At 42.6% G+C, this 20,847-nt stretch overlaps 1 protein-coding gene across 3 annotated transcripts in view; it reads left to right on the top strand.

Annotated features, from left to right (window-relative positions):
• The window catches only part of ptpro (protein tyrosine phosphatase receptor type O), a 258,318-nt gene that overhangs the window by 131,806 nt on the left and 105,665 nt on the right, over positions 1–20,847 (top strand). For all 3 annotated transcript variants that reach the window (XM_060902876.1, XM_060902875.1, XM_060902874.1), the window contains exons 10-11: positions 7,106–7,217; positions 7,375–7,538. In XM_060902876.1, coding sequence (XP_060758859.1) covers positions 7,106–7,217; positions 7,375–7,538 — 276 coding nt within the window. The remainder of the gene's footprint in view (positions 1–7,105; positions 7,218–7,374; positions 7,539–20,847) is intronic.

The raw sequence follows: 20,847 nt of genomic DNA, 5'->3' as shown, positions 1-20,847 counted from the left end.
GAGCCTATCCCAGCTGACTACGGGCGAAAGGCGGGGTACACCCTGGACAAGTCGCCAGGTCATCACAGGGCTGACACATAGACACAGACAACCATTCACACCCACATTCACACCTACGGTCAATTTAGAGTCACCAGTTAACCTAACCTGCATGTCTTTGGACTGTGGGGGAAACCGGAGCACCCGGAGGAAACCCACGCGGACACGGGGAGAACATGCAAACTCCACACAGAAAGGCCCTCGCCGGCCCCGGGGCTCGAACCCAGGACCTTCTTGCTGTGAGGCGACAGCGCTAACCACTACACCACCGTGCCGCCCAGCTTATAACCTGACTTTTAATTAATCCTTTGGTTTTAGAAATGGCTCATATGAAAGCTAAAACCCTCCCAAATTATGTTTAATATACGAAACAATAAATTTGCTTCACTGAAGAAAGATTGATCATTTAATGAACACAGAAAGGTCGGATTTTGGCAAGACAAAAGTTTTGTCGCCTACAGAGAGTAATGTGAAAATTGAACAAATAATTTACTTCAAATACAAAAATATGTTGCGTAACATCAGTGAATTAAGTAGTGGTGCTGTGAGATCCGTATTTAATATCTTGTATGACTTCCATGAGCTTGAAGGACTGCATCCATGCGGTTCGACAATGATTCATACAATTTATTGATGAAGTCATCAGGAATAGCAAAGAAAGCAGTCTTGCATGCCTCCCAGAGTTCATCAAGATTCTTTGGTTTCGTCTTCCATGCTTCCTCTTTCATTCTACCTCAGACATGCTCAATGATGTTCATGTCTGGTGACTGGGCTGGCCAGTCCTGGAGCACCTTGATCTTTTCAGCAGTTTCGTCTGGCACCAAAACATTATTTCAAAAGCTGTTGGGATTAAAATTAGCCATTTCTTGTAAAAAAAATTGATTAGACATGTATTTGAGGGGCACTTAAGGTCAACTTGTACCCAAGCGACAAGACTTTTGTCAGGGACTGTACATCACAGCCGCCGCAAATATTGCAGGAGACCTACTGGAGCCCGCATGGATCTGAGATTCACCCAGAAAACAGTTAAGTTTGGTGGCGGAAAAATCATAGTCTGGGGTTACATCCAGTATGGGGGTGTGTGAGAGATTTGCAGGGTGGAAGGCAATATCAATAGCCTAAAATATCAAGAAGTATTAGCTACCTCTTACATTCCCAACCATAAAAGGGGTCAAATTTTGCAGCAGGATGGTGCTCCATCGCATACTTCCATCTCTACATCAAAGTTCCTCAAGGCGAAGAAGATCAAGGTGCTCCAGGACTGGCCAGCCCAGTCACCAGACATGAACATCATTGAGCATGTCTGGGGTAGAATGAAAGAGGAAGCATGGAAGACGAAACCAAAGAATCTTGATGAACTCTGGGAGGCATGCAAGACTGCTTTCTTTGCTATTCCTGATGACTTCATCAATAAATTGTATGAATCATTGTCGAACCGCATGGATGCAGTCCTTCAAGCTCATGGAAGTCATACAAGATATTAAATATGGATCTCACAGCACCACTCCTTAATTCACTGATGTTACGCAACATATTTTTGTACTTGAAGTAAATTATTTGTTCAATTTTCGCATTACTCTCTGTAGGCGACAAAACTTTAGTCTTGCCAAAATCCGACCTTTCTGTGTTCGTTAAATGATCAATCTTTCTTCAGTGAAGCAAATTTATTTTCGTATATTAAACATAATTTGGGAGGGTTTTAGCTTTCATATGAGCCATTTCTAAAACCAATGGATTAATTAAAAGTCAGGTTATAAGCTGTTGTTTCGACTAAATGGATAAGCGACAAGACTTTTGTCAGGGACTGTAGGTGAAAAACGGTGCAGTGTTTTCACATGCAGGAGCGTGCAGTCTGTAAAAGTTACTCACACGGCAGATTCCCAGAGATACACCACTTGTTGTGATGTTTACCATCTGTCCAGAGTTTCCGGTTCCAGTGAGAAGAGTAGTTCCCAAAATATAATCTGTGGTTGGTTGAAGAGAGCAACTGGACTTGCTTGAAGATTCTTGAAAACGTTTTGCCTCTCCTCTGAAAGGCTTCCTCAGTTCTGTCTGACTAATAGGGAGTATCCAGTATTTATCCTCTCATGGATCATCATAGAATCCGAATCAGAATGCTGATGGCTGCATTGTAGGTGGCTGATAAAAGATGTCATAGACCCCCACCTCTGTTCAATGATGGTCGTTCCAGGTTGACAAAAATGAACGATCCTCTCTGGCTAAGATGTCTGCCAGTTTTCTGGAAGTCGTCTCATAGGGATCTCATCCCAAAGTGCGTAGAAACATATCTGTGAAGAAACTCAGTCATCCAGGTACATAGTAATCTGTGGTTGGTTGAAGAGAGCAACTGGACTTGCTTGAAGATTCTTGAAAAAGTCCCTATTAGTCAGACAGAACTGAGGATGTCTTTAGGATGAGAGGCGAAACGTTTTCAAGACTCTTCAAGCAAGTCCAATTGCTCTCTTCAACCAACCACAGATTACTATGTACCTGGATGACTGAGATTCATCACAGATATGTTTCTACGCACTTTGGGATGAGATCCCTTCGACTGGTGCGAGGACTTCCAGAAAACTGGCAGACATCTTAGCCAGAGAGGATCGTTCATTTTTGTCAACCTGGAACGACCATCATTGAACAGAGGTGGGGGTCTATGACATCTTTTATCAGCCACCTACAATGCAGCCATCAGCATTCTGATTCGGATTCTATGATGATCCATGAGAGGATAAATACTGGATACTCCCTATTAGTCAGACAGAACTGAGGAAGCCTTTAGGATGAGGGGCGAAACGTTTTCAAGAATCTTCAAGCAAGTCCAGTTGCTCTCTTCAACCAACCACAGATTACTATGTACCTGGATGACTGAGATTCGTCACAGATATGTTCCCAAAATATACAGTTTATAGTACATGATTTACAGTTACATGCCAAGCTTTGTTATATTAGGTACTAGCTTTGTTAACAAATTAGCAGCATAAGATATACCCTCACCGGCCACTTCAGTAGGAACACCCAAACATCCACCTGCTGTTTGATACGGTTCTCTAATCAGCCAATCCCTCGACAGCAGCACAATGCATCAAATCACGATTTCCTACCCGATTTTCCATGAAACTTGGTGGAATGGTGTAGCATGGGCCAAGAAAAAACACATTACATTTTTGGGCAGATCCATACATTTAGTCACAAGATTTGGCATTCACCATCCAATAAATAGCAGTAAAGTTCAATAGTGACAAAATGTGACCAATGTAGAAATACAATGCCTCCATTTCACAATCTACAGTGCTGAGCGTAAATGAGTGCACCCCCTTTGAAAATTAACATTTTAAACAATATCTCAATGAACACAAACAATTTCCAAAATGTTGACAAGACAAAGTTTAATATAACATCTGTTTAACTTATAACGGGAAAGTAAGGTTAATAATATAACTTAGATTACACATTTTTCAGTTTTACTCAAATTAGGGTGGTGCAAAAATGAGTACACCCCACAACAAAAACTACTACATCTAGTACTTTGTATGGCCTCCATGATTTTTAATGACAGCACCAAGTCTTCTAGGCATGGAATGAACAAGTTGGCGACATTTTGCAACATCAATCTTTTTCCATTCTTCAGCAATGACCTCTTTTAGTGACTGGATGCTGGATGGAGAGTGATGCTCAACTTGTCTCATCAGAATTCCTCAAAGAAAATAATTTCTTTCCACCACAAAGGTGAAGGCTACAAGAAGATCAGCAAAGCTTTACTTATCAGTCAGAATACTGTAGCAAAAGTGGTACAGAAATTTAAGAAAGAAAATCGGCATGCAACTTCACTGCAGTTATCTAAAGAAGTAGAAAGCCAAACTGGGGTGACTATTTCCCGTGACACAATACGGCGTACACTGCAGAGGAATGGCATGCATGGATGCCGTCCACAAAAGAAGCCTCTCCTAAAGCCCAGGCACAAAAAAGCCCACCTAGAGTTTGCCAGGGCCGATGCTGACAAAGACGAAGACTACTGGGATTCTATACTCTGGAGTGATGAGACCAAGATAAATGTTTTTGGAACTGATGGCTTCAAAACTGTATGGCGTCGCAAAGGTGAGGAATACAAAGAAAAATGCATGGTGCCTCCAGTGAAACATGGTGGTGGCAGTGTCCTTATGTGGAGCTGCATGAGTGCTGCTGGTGTCAGGGAGCTGCATTTCATTGATGGCATCATGAATTCACAGATGTATTGCTCTATACTGAAAGAGAAGATGCTACCATCACTCCGTGCCCTTGGTCGTCGTGCACTTTTCCAACATGACAATGATCCTAAACACACATCTAAGGCCACTGTTGGATTTCTGAAGAAGAACAGGGTGAAAGTGATTCAGTGGCCAAGTATGTCTCCTGATCTGAACCCAATCGAGCACCTATGGGGAATTCTGAAGAGACAAGTTGAGCATCACTCTCCATCCAGCATCCAGTCACTAAAAGAGGTCATTGTTGAAGAATGGAAAAAGATTGATGTTGCAAAATGTCGCCAACTTGTTCATTCCATGCCTAGAAGACTTGGTGCTGTCATTAAAAATCATGGAGGCCATACAAAGTACTAGATGTAGTAGTTTTTGTTGTGGGGTGCACTCATTTTTGCACCACCCTAATTTGAGTAAAACTGAAAAATGTGTAATCTAAGTTTATATTATTAACCTTACTTTCCCGTTATAAGTTAAACAGATGTTATATTAAACTTTGTCTTGTCAACATTTTGGAAATTGTTTGTGTTCATTGAGATATTGTTTAAAATGTTAATTTTCAAAAGGGGGTGCACTCATTTACGCTCAGCACTGTACATGTAGTTGTTATCAAGAACATTATTGTAACCTTGGTTTGGCCTACACAGGCCGGGGTTTTTTTGTGTCTCTTTTTTATGGTTTTCCTTCTTCTGTGAACCCCGGGAGCAGCGCATGGACTCTTCTGCTGTGATCACTTCTGTACTGTAGAGGTGGAGGTACAACCCCGATTCCAAAAAAGTTGGGACAAAGTACAAATTGTAAATAAAAACGGAATGCAATGATGTGGAAGTTTCAAAATTCCATATTTTATTCAGAATAGAACATAGATGACATATCAAATGTTTAAACTGAGAAAATGTATCATTTAAAGAGAAAAATTAAGTGATTTTAAAATTCATGACAACACCACATCTCAAAAAAGTTGGGACAAGGCCATGTTTACCACTGTGAGACATCCCCTTTTCTCTTTACAACAGTCTGTAAACGTCTGGGGACTGAGGAGACAAGTTGCTCAAGTTTAGGGATAGGAATGTTAACCCATTCTTGTCTAATGTAGGATTCTAGTTGCTCAACTGTCTTAGGTCTTTTTTGTCGTATCTTCCGTTTTATGATGCGCCAGATGTTTTCTATGGGTGAAAGATCTGGACTGCAGGCTGGCCAGTTCAGTACCCGGACCCTTCTTCTACGCAGCCATGATGCTGTAATTGATGCAGTATGTGGTTTGGCATTGTTATGTTGGAAAATGCAAGGTCTTCCCTGAAAGAGACGTCGTCTGGATGGGAGCATATGTTGCTCTAGAACCTGGATATACCTTTCAGCATTGATGGTGTCTTTCCAGATGTGTAAGCTGCCCATGCCACATGCACTAATGCAACCCCATACCATCAGAGATGCAGGCTTCTGAACTGAGCGCTGATAACAACTTGGGTCGTCCTTCTCCTCTTTAGTCCGAATGACACGGCGTCCCTGATTTCCATAAAGAACTTCAAATTTTGATTCGTCTGACCACAGAACAGTTTTCCACTTTGCCACAGTCCATTTTAAATGAGCCTTGGCCCAGAGAAGACGTCTGCGCTTCTGGATCATGTTTAGATACGGCTTCTCCTTTGAACTATAGAGTTTTAGCTGGCAACGGCGGATGGCGCGGTGAATTGTGTTCACAGATAATGTTCTCTGGAAATATTCCTGAGCCCATTTTGTGATTTCCAATACAGAAGCATGCCTGTATGTGATGCAGTGCCGTCTAAGGGCCCGAAGATCACGGGCACCCAGTATGGTTTTCCGGCCTTGACCCTTACACACAGAGATTCTTCCAGATTCTCTGAATCTTTTGATGATATTATGCACTGTAGATGATGATATGTTCAAACTCTTTGCAATTTTACACTGTCGAACTCCTTTCTGATATTGCTCCACTATTTGTCGGCGCAGAATTAGGGGGATTGGTGATCCTCTTCCCATCTTTACTTCTGAGAGTCGCTGCCACTCCAAGATGCTCTTTTTATACCCAGTCATGTTAATGACCTATTGCCAATTGACCTAATGAGTTGCAATTTGGTCCTCCAGCTGTTCCTTTTTTGTACCTTTAACTTTTCCAGCCTCTTATTGCCCCGTCCCAACTTTTTTGAGATATGTTGCTGTCATGAAATTTCAAATGAGCCAATATTTGGCATGAAATTTCAAAATGTCTCACTTTTGACATTTGATATGTTGTCTATGTTCTATTGTGAATACAATGTCAGTTTTTGAGATTTGTAAATTATTGCATTCCATTTTTATTTACAATTTGTACTTTGTCCCAACTTTTTTGGAATCGGGGTTGTAGCTTCCAGCTGTTGTGGCGAGCCAACCTCATTGGAGATAAGAACTGTGATTTTGTTATCCACCTGGTTGATCTATATATTTAATTTCTGGATTGCTATTGTGACATTTCATGCACTGAAGTACATTTAAATTTTTTTTTTGCTTATGCGTTAATACAATACATATAAGACTTACCCGTGAGTTGTGTGCGTTTTTGCTCTTCTACTCAATGCAATTTCTGATACCCCTTTCTCCAGTAACGAGCCTAAACTTTTGATGTGCTGGTCCAAAAGGTAAACATACGGTATAGTGGTACAGGCATCTGTAAACTCCAGCGGTTACTCTTAATAGTGTGAGCTGAAGTAGGTTACAACAGCTTTATTCGGTGGCACTGAATAAAAATAAAAGCACTCGAACGGAGGCTGTTCTGCAAACGAAAAGTCTCTGTAATTTAACTTTGTCTCCGCTTCGTCTTTACCCTTTAACAGAGAGTGACGGATCTTTTGCCTGCGTGGTACTACAAGTTCCGAGTGACCATGGTGACCTGGGGTGACCCTCCTCTCAGCTGCTGTGACGACTCCACCGTGAGCTTCGTTACTGGTGGGTGAACACGGCGCATGCGTGCATCGTATCTGAGGCGCATCTTTTACACAAGGGGATGTTCTTTAATCACAGAAATATCTCACGTTTTCAGCTAACATGCATTGAGTAGTAGGAAAGTCATTAATCAGAGAATGTACTCCAATTCCTACCACAGCTCCTGAAGCACCCCACATCTCCTCAGTGGATTACTCCCACGGCATGTTGTATGTGCGCTGGACCTACGGAGATCTCTTCACTGACCTGTCCCACTCCAGAATGCTGCACTGGCAGGTGCTGGCTGAAGGAAAGAAAGGCTCCAGGAGACGATTCTCTACAGATGTAAGGTTATATAAATATATATACAGTGCTGAGCGTAAATGAGTGCACCCCCTTTTGAAAAGTAACATTTTAAACAATATCTCAATGAACACAAACAATTTCCAAAATGTTGAAAAAAAAGTTTAATATAACATCTGTTTAACTTATAACGGGAAAGTAAGGTTAATAATATAACTTAGATTACACATTTTTCAGTTTTACTCAAATTAGGGTGGTGCAAAAATGAGTACACCCCACAACAAAAACTACTACATCTAGTACTTTGTATGGCCTCCATGATTTTTAATGACAGCACCAAGTCTTCTAGGCATGGAATGAACAAGTTGGCGACATTTTGCAACATCAATCTTTTTCCATTCTTCAACAATGACCTCTTTTAGTGACTGGATGCTGGATGGAGAGTGATGCTCAGCTTGTCTCTTCAGAATTCCTCAAAGAGAATAATTTCCTTACACCACAAAGGTGAAGGCTACAAGAAGATCAGCAAAGCTTTACTTATCGGTCAGAATACTGTAGCAAAAGTGGTACAGAAATGTAAGAAAGATGGAACTGCAACCATCTCACAGAGACGTCCAGGTCGTCCACGGAAGTTAACACCTCGACAGGAGCGTCTTCTGATGAGAACGGTTGAAGAAAATCGGCATGCAAGTTCACTGCAGTTATCTAAAGAAGTAGAAAGCCAAACTGGGGTGACTATTTCCCGTGACACAATACGGCGTACACTGCAGAGGAATGGCATGCATGGATGCCGTCCATGAAAGAAGCCTGTCCTAAAGCCCAGGCACAAAAAAGCCTGCCTAGAGTTTGCCAGGGCCCATGCTGACAAAGATGAAGACTACTGAGACTCTATACTCTGGAGTGATGAGACCAAGATAAATGTTTTTGGAACTGATGGCTTCAAAACTGTATGGCGTCGCAAAGGTAAGGAATACAAAGAAAAATGCATGGTGCCTCCAGTGAAACATGGTGGTGGCAGTGTCCTTATGTGGGGCTGCATGAGTGCTGCTGGTGTCGGGGAGCTGCATTTCACTGATGGCATCATGAATTCACAGACGTATTGCTCTATACTGAAAGAGAAGATGCTACCATCACTCCGTGCCCTTGGTCGTCGTGCACTTTTCCAACATGACTAAACACACATCTAAGGCCACTGTTGGATTTCTGAAGAAGAACAGGGTGAAAGTGATTCAGTGGCCAAGTATGTCTCCTGATCTGAACCCAATCGAACACCTATGGGGAATTCTGAAGAGACAAGTTGAGCATCACTCTCCATCCAGCATCCAGTCACTAAAAGAGGTCATTGTTGAAGAATGGAAAAAGATTGATGTTGCAAAATGTCGCCAACTTGTTCATTCCATGCCTAGAAGACTTGGTGCTGTCATTAAAAATCATGGAGGCCATACAAAGTACTAGATGTAGTAGTTTTTGTTGTGGGGTGTACTCATTTTTGCACCACCCTAATTTGAGTAAAACTGAAAAATGTGTAATCTAAGTTATATTATTAACCTTACTTTCACGTTATAAGTTAAACAGATGTTATATTAAACTTTGTCTTGTCAACATTTTGGAAATTGTTTGTGTTCATTGAGATATTGTTTAAAATGTTACTTTTCAAAGGGGGTGCACTCATTTATGCTCAGCACTGTAGCATGAGAGATGTACTATCTAGAGAATGAAGAATAGTGCTGTTGTACTCGAGACCGGTCTCAAGACCACTTTTTGAAGGTCTCGTCTTGGAATCGACCGCATTTTTACTCGGTCTTATCTCGGTTTCGGAGACACAACTATCATTATTTCACTAAATGCCCTATGCATTGTCTGATTTATTTGTTAACATCGTTACTGTGATTGGATGTAAAACTTCCTGCTTCAGACGCGACCGATAACGTGACTCATTCCTAATTTACAAATTTTTCTTCCTGTTAACGACTGTCACCCCTCCCCCACCCCCTTCACACACACTGGTCTGGTCTTGGTCATGACTCGGTCTCGGTTTAGGTGGTCTTGACTACAACAACACTCACGGATACGCACAGGTGAAATCACATCAAACAGACTACGGCATATTATCTGAAATCAGTGACGCACTTTGGTTTCTATTTTAGTATATTATACAGACGCAAGTGTTTTACTGGGAAATACGCCACTCGTATTTTTCGTCCGAGCTCCATCCAGGACATGGAGAACCAACACCGTGACATAAATCTCTGTATGTGACTCGTGAGGAAATCGATGAGTGAGTTGTTTTGATAAATTTGGGGACTTTTTGTTTGTGACTGTTTCGATATAATAAAAAGAAAATCATATGTTGGCTTGAAGATATGAAGTTTATCTTCTCATGATGAAAAACTTGCATTTTTCAGAGGAAATCCATCACGGATCTGAGTGACACATTTAATTAATATTGGCTGGTGTTGAGTGGGATATCCGATATATTCCATTCAGCGAGCATGATACTGAACAAGTCAAAGACAAGTATATCTGATATACCATGAATAAAGAAAGCCAGTATTTATTATTATTATTATTATTATACATACACATTGGGGGCGGCACGGTGGTGTAGTGGTTAGCGCTGTCGCCTCACAGCAAGAAGGTCCGGGTTCGAGCCCCGTGGCCGGCGAGGGCCTTTCTGTGTGGAGTTTGCATGTTCTCCCCGTGTCTGCGTGGGTTTCCTCCGGGTGCTCCGGTTTCCCCCACAGTCCAAAGACATGCAGGTTAGGTTAACTGGTGACTCTAAATTGACCGTAGGCGTGAATGTGAGTGTGAATGGTTGTCTGTGTCTATGTGTCAGCCCTGTGATGACCTGGCGACTTGTCCAGGGTGTACCCCGCCTTTCGCCCGTAGTCAGCTGGGATAGGCTCCAGCTTGCCTGCGACCCTGTAGAACAGGATAAAGCGGCTAGAGATGATGAGATGAGATGAGACATACACATCGGATGAAACGATTATAGATTTTACAAAAAGTTAAGAACAGGGCGGTAACTTATCAATACTGAATGCTGATCGAATGTAATTCAGTGTTCTGTCGATCCAGTGTACTGTACAGAGTCAAAGTTCTAACAATAAAAATGGTACAAGTCCAAAACGCCTGAACAACAACCAACTTGTAGACAAGCGATATCCAGGCTGACGGTTCAAGTTCAGTTACTTTTGGTCGTAGTTAATTGTTACACTGCAGTTGTTCAAAACAAAAATGGCTTTGCTGAGTGAAGTCCACGAGTGACGTCCTATTGTAAAAGTCTCCGTCACTTTTCTTCACCTCCAAGTAGAACTTTGTTTCCGCTGTTGCTCTCTTTTCCAGTTTTTCGATGTCCGTTGGTCTGTTTTTCTCTTGTAAATATGCGTGAAGAATATCCAGGGAAGTCTTGGTAGCCTTTCGGGTGTTCAGCGGGTCTTTCTCTTTCAAAATATATCTCCCACTTTTAATGAAGCAAACCTGGCCGCCATGTTTGTGAACAAACTGTCACAGTCACTTGCTAGCGCGTGACGTGTCTCTTTTGCAGCTTTTCCATATATTTAATGCGGAAGATTAAATGTGTGAAGAATATCCGGTGAAGTTTTGATAGCCTTTCGGATGTTCAGTGCGCCTTTCTCTTTCAAAATTCTCTCTAAAGGCTCACTCACAACTCGCCATACGGGCTGCTACAGGCGGTCTACGGTAAAAAATTTGCCAAAACCATGCTTGAGGCTTGCGCGACACTTGCGTGTGTTCAGCGCCGTTGGAGACTTTTGGTCCTGCCCATGCAAATTCTACGGGTCTTGCGACAAATCAAGAATGCATACTCTACGTACGGGACCCGTATTCCTTTTGTACACCTGAACCAAGTCAGCAGCGCAGCGAGTAGGGGCTTTTTGCGATGACAGTAAGACGCATGAGTGACGCACGGTCATTGTATGAGTGACGTGCCTCAGAAGTGCTACACAAGTATTCCACACTTGCTGTTTGTGCGGCGTGCAAGACAGAAGTGCGTCTCACTTTCTACCCCTGTGTGTGGCGTGCACGCAGCGCACGCGACCTGCACGCGACACGAGGGGCAAGACTCTGGGTAGATATATTGGGGAGGAACCAAGGAACCGATCATGTAGCATGTAGCATTGTAGAAAGGAAGAAGACCATCTCATTTGCTGTTTTTATTTGAGTATATGTTTAATTTACCATGCAAACATCAAATAATAAAACATGAGTATGAAGGAATAACGCATTTTATTGCACTGTAAAAAAAATCCCAACTAAATAGGCCAACAGTTTGTGCACTGAAACACACTTTGACTCCGAGCTGCTGCCCTGCTCCTACTCCTGCTGAGTGGTGGGATGGGGTGTCGGGATGTCCTTGTCCTTATCACTGAGCATGGCACAATGGCCTGACAGTGATGAAGGGATTGTAACGTCCTCACTTCTGGGCGTCGTTAGCTGAAACATACATGAAAACCAGCATATACAGTGGGGCAAAAAAGTATTTAGTCAGTCACCAATTGTGCAAGTTCTCCCACTTAAAAAGATGAGAGAGGCCTGTAATTTTCATCATAGGTATACCTCAACTATGAGAGACAGAATGGGGGGAAAGAATCCAGGAAATCACATTGTAGGATTTTTAATGAATTAATTGGTAAATTCCTCGGTAAAATAAGTATTTGGTCACCTACAAACAAGCAAGATTTCTGGCTCTCACAGACCTGTAACTTCTTCTTTAAGAGGCTCCTCTGTCCTCCACTCGTTACCTGTATTAATGGCACCTGTTTGAACTCGTTATCAGTATAAAAGACACCTGTCCACAACCTCAAACAGTCACACTCCAAACTCCACTATGGCCAAGACCAAAGAGCTGTCAAAGGACACCAGAAACAAAATTGTAGACCTGCACCAGGCTGGGAAGACTGAATCTGCAATAGGTAAGCAGCTTGGTGTGAAGAAATCAACTGTGGGAGCAATTATTAGAAAATGGAAGGCATACAAGACCACTGATAATCTCCCTCGATCTGGGGCTCCACGCAAGATCTCACCCCGTGGGGTCAAAATGATCACAAGAACGGTGAGCAAAAATCCCAGAACCACACGGGGGGACCTAGTGAATGACCTGCAGAGAGCTGGGACCAAAGTAACAAAGGCTACCATCAGTAACGCACTACGCCGCCAGGGACTCAAATCCTGCAGTGCCAGACGTGTCCCCCTGCTTAAGCCAGTACATGTCCAGGCCCGTCTGAAGTTTGCTAGAGAGCATTTGGATGATCCAGAAGAGGATTGGGAGAATGTCATATGGTCAGATGAAACCAAAATAGAACTTTTTGGTAAAAACTCAACTTGTCGTGTTTGGAGGAGAAAGAATGCTGAGTTGCATCCAAAGAACACCATACCTACTGTGAAGCATGGGGGTGGAAACATCATGCTTTGGGGCTGTTTTTCTGCAAAGGGACCAGGACGACTGATCCGTGTAAAGGAAAGAATGAATGGGGCCATGTATCATGAGATTTTGAGTGAAAACCTCCTTCCATCAGCAAGGGCACTGAAGATGAAACGTGGCTGGGTCTTTCAGCATGACAATGATCCCAAACACACCGCCCGGGCAACGAAGGAGTGGCTTCGTAAGAAGCATTTCAAGGTCCTGGAGTGGCCTAGCCAGTCTCCAGATCTCAACCCCATAGAAAATCTTTGGAGGGAGTTGAAAGTCCGTGTTGCCCAGCGACAGCCCCAAAACATCACTGCTCTAGAGGAGATCTGCATGGAGGAATGGGCCAAAATGCCAGCAACAGTGTGTGAAAATCTTGTGAAGACTTACAGAAAACGTTTGACCTCTGTCATTGCCAACAAAGGGTATATAACAAAGTATTGAGATGAACTTTTGTTATTGACCAAATACTTATTTTCCACCATAATTTGCAAATAAATTCTTTAAAAATCCTACAATGTGATTTTCTGGATTCTTTCCCCCCATTCTGTCGCTCATAGTTGAAGTGTACCTCATCTCATTCATCTCATTATCTCTAGCCGCTTTATCCTGTTCTACAGGGTCGCAGGCAAGCTGGAGCCTATCCCAGCTGACTATGGGCGAAAGGCGGGGTACACCCTGGACAAGTCGCCAGGTCATCACAGGGCTGACACATAGATACAGACAACCATTCACACTCACATTCACACCTACGCTCAATTTAGAGTCACCAGTTAACCTAACCTGCATGTCTTTGGACTGTGGGGGAAACCGGAGCACCCGGAGGAAACCCACGCTGAAGTGTACCTATGATGAAAATTACAGGCCTCTCTCATCTTTTTAAGTGGGAGAACTTGCACAATTGTGGGCTGACTAAATACTTTTTTGCCCCACTGTATAATATTAATTACATAAGCATATAGATACTGAAATGAATGTTTAGAGCATGTGTATTTACCTGTGAAAATCCCTCTGGCGGGGTGCTGGGCCTTCTGCCGGCTTGAAGGCATAACTCTCCCTGTCCATGCAGGGCTCGCCGGTGCTGCTACTATCATCATCAAATTCTTCCTCCTCCTCCCCCTCCGCTGTTTCAGGCTGGGTTACTTCACTTTTGCTCACGTCTTCTTGGGTCCCATTTTCTAAACTTTAAACTGAAAATTTAAAAAATTTTTCCCATAAAATATCCAGTGTTCTTCAGTCGAAAAACAGATGCAGAATGCTGCAGACACGCTGGTTTTATACCCACTCCTGGCTTGCATCACATGCAAGTTGTGAGTGATTGTAACGTGCTAATCACACGCGTCACACACGCTTCACAAGTGTGGCCCGTACTCCTAGCGCTGGAAACTCTTAAAATGCAAGTCTCACACACTCCACACTCACCAATCACGTGCGTCAGACATACGCTTTCCACGGGCTAACGGTGCAATTTTTCCCACGCCTCGAGGAAGTCAGGTGTGCAACCTGTACTTGACAAGTTCTTTGCCCGTATTCCTCCCCCAAATCCTGCGAGCTACCAAACCCTGTGACCCGTGCATGTCCAAAACACTTACGGCGAGTTATGAGTGAGGCTTAAATCTTCCACGTTTAACGAAGCAAACCTCGCAGCCATGTTTGTGAACAGACCGTCACAGTCATTCGCTAGTGTGGAAGTTTTACATCTCTGATGTGTCTCTTTTCCAGTTTTTCGATGTCCCTTGGTATGTTTTTCTCTTGTAAATATGCGTGAAGAATATATAATGAAGTTTTTGTAGCCTTTCAGGTGTTCAGCGCGTCTTTAGTTTCAGTTTATTTATTTAGTTCTTAAACCGAGCACTGGATTAACCCCGTCTTCTCTGTCTCCCAGCCGACAAAGAAATGATTGCGTGCATGCGCAGCAGAAAAATTTTGTCATTGAATCTTCATATGAGCTCCGATGTGTGGTATTGTGTTTTCTTGACAACGTGCAATATTATAGCGATAATGCACGCTCATTCTCCATTGGGGAGAGTGGCGTAATACATGGAGGATAAGCGATACGATAGCAATATTACATGCTATCAATAAACCCACTAGAAGGGAATAGAATGCATGTTTTTACTCCATGGAAAAAATGACCCGTATGTATAATAATTTCTGATATTTCACTCCGATGATATCACTCCTAGTGTTTTCCCGCTGACTGGATGCACGACGGCGGTGGCACGGTGGTGTAGTGGTTAGCGCTGTCGCCTCACAGCGAGAAGGTCCAGGTTCGAGCCCCGTGGCCGGCGAGGGACTTTCTGTGTGGAGTTTGCATGTTCTCCCCGTGTCCGCGTGGGTTTCCTCCGGGTGCTCCGGTTTCCCCCACAGTCCAAAGACATGCAGGTTAGGTTAACTGGTGACTCTAAATTGAGCGTAGGTGTGAATGTGAGTGTGAATGGTTGTCTGTGTCTATGTGTCAGCCCTGTGATGACCTGGCGACTTGTCCAGGGTGTACCCCGCCTTTCGCCCGTAGTCAGCTGGGATAGGCTCCAGCTTGCCTGCGACCCTGTAGAACAGGATAAAGCGGCTAGAGATGATGAGATGAGATGAGATTCTGTCGTGCTGCTGAGCCAGTAGAAGACTCGTGGTCATTGTGCAGCGAGCCGTGGGCAGTAAGTCACATCTTAGTCTTGTTTGTGAGTGATGATGCCATTGATTGCTTCCTTGGTGTGTTTTTGAGGCCTAATTAAAAAGGCATGGAGATGCTCTGCTCCCGTCCAGTGCTGTCCCTGCTCTCTAGTGCTAATCTGGAGTGGATCAGATTACTCCCACACACGCAGCAAAGGGATTCATTAGATCCGGCTAAACGTTTCCAGACAGAGATGGTTATCTGCCCTGCAGCTTTCCTGAAGTCGGTGCGTCTCGTTCCTGCACTGTCCACTGTTCTGTTACAGTCTGTAGCAATGCGAACTCTTTATTCCTCTCTCACTTACAGTAACTTCATTTCTGAATAACACGGAGGCTTATTGTTTCACCTCTAATATAGAAACGCATCATGAGTTTGTGCATGATGTACACGTACAGTCATGTGAAAAAGAAAGTACACCCTCTTTCAAGTCTAGGTTTTAAGTATCAGGACATAATAAAAAATCATCTGGTCCTTACCAGGTCTTAAAATTAGGCAAATACAACCTCAGATGACCAATAACACGCGGCATATTCACCGTCATTATTTACTTAACACAAACTAAGCCAAAAATGCAGTAGCAGTGTGTGAAAAATTAAGTACACCCTGACTGCTTCCCTATGGAAGGCAATTAGCAGCCAGGTGTTGCTGATCAAATGAATTTGATTAATTGATCATCAGCTCTTAAAAAGCAGACGTTTTGGCAGTTTGCTGGTCTGGAGCACTCAGGTGTATGTTAACACAGTGCCAAGGAGGAAAGACATGAGCAACGATCTTAGAGAAGCAATTATTGCTGCACATCAGTCTGGGAAGGGTTATAAGGCCATTTGCAAACTACACGGAGTGCAGAATTATTAGGCAAGTTGTATTTTTGAGGATTAGTTTTATTATTGAACAACAACTATGTTCTCAATCAAACAAAAAGACTCATAAATATCAAAGCTGAATATGTATGGAAGTTAGAGTGGGGTGTTTTTAGTTTTGGCCATTTTAGGAGAATATGTATGTGTTCAGGTAACTTTCACTGTGCAGAATTATTAGGCAACTTAATAAAAACCAAATATGTAGCCATTTCACTTATTTATTTTCACCAGGTACACTGATATGACAACTCCAGATTTGCAAATAAACATATCTGACATTCAAACACAAAACAAAAACAAATCAGTGACCAATATAGCCACCCTTCTTCATGAGGACACTCAAAAGCCTTCCATCCATAGATTCTGTCAATTTCTTTATCTGTTCACGACCAACATTGTGTGCAGCAGCAACCACGGCCTCCCAGACGCTGTTCAGAGAGGTGTACTGTTTTCCCTCTTTGTAGACCTCACGTTTTATAATGGACCACAGGTTCTCTATGGGGTTTAGGTCAGGTGAACAAGGGGGCCATGTCATTATTTTTTCACCTTTCAGACCTTTACTGGCTAGCCACGCAGTGGAGTATTTGGACGCATGAGATGGAGCGTTATCCTGCATGAAAATCATGTTCTTCTTGAAATATGCTGACTTTTTCCTATACCACTGCTTGAAGGTTTCTTCCAGGAACTGGCAGTAGGTCTGGGAGTTGAGTTTGAGTCCATCCTCAACTCGAAAAGGTCCAACAAGCTCGTCTTTGATGATACCAGCCCATAGCAGTACTCCACCTCCACCTTGCTGGCGTCTGAGTCAGAGTGGAGCTCTGTGCCCATTACTGATCCAGCCACAGGCCCATTCATCTGGCCCATCAAGAGTCACTCATCTCATCAGACCACAGCACCTTAGAAAAATCAGTCTAAGATATTTCTTGGCCCAGTCTTGACGTTTTATCTTGTGTGCCTGACTCAGTGGTGGTCGTTTTTCAGCCTTCCTTACCTTGGCCATGTCCCTCAGTATTGCACACCTTGTACTCTTTGACACTCCAGGAATGTTGCAACTCTGGAATATGGCAGAACTGGATGCTAATGGCTGCTTGTTAGCTTCACGCTTGATTTTCCGCAGATCATGTGCAGTTATTTTGCGCCTTTTTTTCCCCCCACACGCTTCTTTCGACCCTGTTGACTATTTGCAATGAAACGCTTGATTGTTCGGTGATCACATTTCAACATCTTCGCAATTTCAAGAGTGCTGCATCCGTCTGCAAGACATCTCACAATTTTATACTTTTCAAAGTCTGTCAGATCTCTCTTCTGACCCATTTTGCCAGAGGAAAAGAGGTTGCCTAATAATTATGCACACCTGATATAGGGTGTTGATGTCATTAGACCACACCCCCTCTCATTACACAGATGCACAGCACCTGATATACTTAATTGGTAGTAGGCTTTCAAGCCTAAACAGCTTGGAATGGGACAACATGCATTAAAAGGATGTTGTGGTCAAAATACTCACTTGCCTAATAATTCTGCACTCAGTGTATTTGAAATCTATCCAATGCTTGAAAAACCTCATGTCCGATCGTCCCAGACGACTAAAGTCTGTGCAAGGCGAGTAAAACTTTAATGGTAATCGTCTGATCGGACGACAAAGTTAGTGCTGGCAACCTAAGCAGCACAGGCGCTAAGAGAGCAGGGAACCAGTCTAAAGTAGCTCATCTCGTTTCACGGGAAATGCATTAAAAAGTTTTATTCATCAACACGACAATTATATGAAAGTACAAAAATATATTTTGAGGAAATGATTCAAATTTCCTTGTTTTTGGTTATAATTCATCGAAGTATGCGTGTGTTCGAGTGTACTGGAAAAGCTCGGCTCAGAGGGGTCCACGTAACGATGTAATTATATCAACTGGCTGAGGGTGAAGGACATCGAGTGCCAGCAGCGCGGTTGAAGCGGGCAGGCGTCACACTTTTTGAACTTTTATATCATGATTGGAGTTAATAATAAACGATATCACTGAATAATGTTCCTTACCTCTAACCAGTGTGCGTGTATATGTGTGTGTATATATATGTGCCCAAATCCAGAATCCAGGGACACATGTCGGCCCGGGGGCATTTTGAGTTATTGACAGATTCAGAAAGTACAGTTTCTAAGCTTTCCAATGATGCATTCCATGTGCAGATCTGACAATATTTGAAGAATGTGTGGCCTTTTGAAAGTGTATACCTCTTAAAACAGAAAAGGGAGAAAATCGCCCTCAAAGTTTTCCATCTCAGCTACTCTGGGTGCAGGGCGGGCACATAATGCTGCTCATCTGCATGACATTAAGGAAAGCCCTACCCCCTACAAGCTAGCACGATACTACTTTCATGTAAACAAAGATCACCACGTCAATTTTCCTTCCATGCAAAGTATGCCCAAAACAATTATGAAGTACAAAAATAAGTCCTAAAGTATACTTTAACATTTTGTGGTTGAAAAATTACTCACACCATAAGAAAGAAAGATAGCACGATGATGACACAACTAACACAACACTAGTTTCATGTAAAGCCTCGGTCACAACCGGCCGTACAGTACGCGCTCCTACGGCCGGTCTACATGCAAAAAACGCAAGAAACACACGGAGAGCGTGCGTGAAACGCACGAGAGCGCGCGTGTGATGTGCTGATTTTCAAGCCGCAGACCGGCCGCAGAGGTTCTTTGTCATGTCAAACAAACTCTATGGGCGCTTACGTTTTTTTCAGGTTGCAAGACAAACTTGCGGCCAACACGCGTCTTTCTCCGTGAACAACAACAAAAAAAAAACGCAGCGATTTGGGAAACGCCAAAAATCGCACGGCCAAAAAATCGTACGTCCGGTTGTGACCTAGGATTAACCAAACCACAACACTCTCCGTTACATGCAAAAATAACAAAATACTCACACCGTAAGAAAGAAAAATAGCACGATGATAACACAACTAACACAATACTAGTTTCATGTAACCAAACCACAACACTCTCCATTACATGCAAAAATAACCACACAGCCTTAGATTAATAAACTTACCCCATCAGAAAGAGAAACGGCGCCTTGCACACACCAATGCCTCCAATGGAATGTAATCCTAGAACACTTTTTGGTTGGGTTTTTTTGCTAGAAATGGTTATCTCCGATGTAAATACTGTGTGTCTGTTTGCTTCGCGGTGTTTCAGCTCCTCTGCGCTCTGTTTAGCTTCCTCATTCCATAGTGAAATCACACGCCTGTATGCAGCTTAAGTAGCCACGAGCTCAGCTCGTATCATACAGCTGATTCGCGAAAAAACCCCCAAAAGACTTAAATCATCATGTGAATGGCCCATATGGTAATTTACCCACACCCCCCCAGCAGGCTACAGTCCTGACAAAAACGAGACAATTTGCAACAAAAAATGTATGCTTTTCCAACAAAACAATCTATTATCTGAAATACTGATCGCATTCTTCAAGATCTCAACTTGCACATGATGGAAAAAAACAAAAATCACAAATTAAAAAAAAAAAATGCTTCTTTTGCGATTATCTCGGATTCATTTCAGCCAACATGTGTCCCTGGATTCAGTGAGGTGTCACATATATATATATATATATATATATATATATATATATATATATATATATATATATATTAATTAAATTGTTTCATGTATTTCGTAATGATGTAATTTTTATTTTCTAAATATGTATCAACATATGGCCATTGTGGCATGGGAGCCTGTGATTGGTGGACAGTCAACAAAGGGTGTCTCGCACTGGTTGTAAATCATGACATAAAAATTCTAAACACATACGGGACCCGCTGATTGGCTGTTCACATACTGAAGCCAAGCGAAGGTGTCCAGCGTCTGTTACTGTTGTCCGAAGAAAACTATAGCTAAAAAAGCTACACTACCGGATTACTTGGCCAATCTTATTCAGAAAGAAGCGAAGGATAGATATACACAGAAATTAGAGTTTTTTAGCGGTTCTGGTCCATGCAAAATTCCTCGAAATGACTGGAGTGACGGTGCAGATTTGTGGCCTAGCATTAGCATTAGCTACATGTTGGAATATACATTCTTTTTTCCTGAAAAGTCGTGACACAGAAGAACAGTAAAAAAAAAAAAACTACAGAAGCAAGAAAACCTTCTTTGTGTAAAGACTTTTTCCTGACATCAGCTTTTGGGAACAGAATGTTGTGAAAGCCAAAGCATTTACTCTCAAAGAGCTTGGACTTGAACTGTGGGCTAGATGGTATTCCCACCCGTCCATGTCTCAGCAACCCCAAGGCCATGTAGTTACACAGCTATCTGCACGCTATCATTTATACAGTGATGCTTATTATTGATAAAAGAATATCTGAATTGTTATTATTTGTAAAATAACAAAATAT

Source organism: Neoarius graeffei, chromosome 21 (genome assembly GCF_027579695.1).
Source record: "Neoarius graeffei isolate fNeoGra1 chromosome 21, fNeoGra1.pri, whole genome shotgun sequence".
NCBI lineage: Eukaryota > Metazoa > Chordata > Actinopteri > Siluriformes > Ariidae > Neoarius > Neoarius graeffei.
This window is presented reverse-complemented; position numbering and strand designations above follow the sequence as displayed.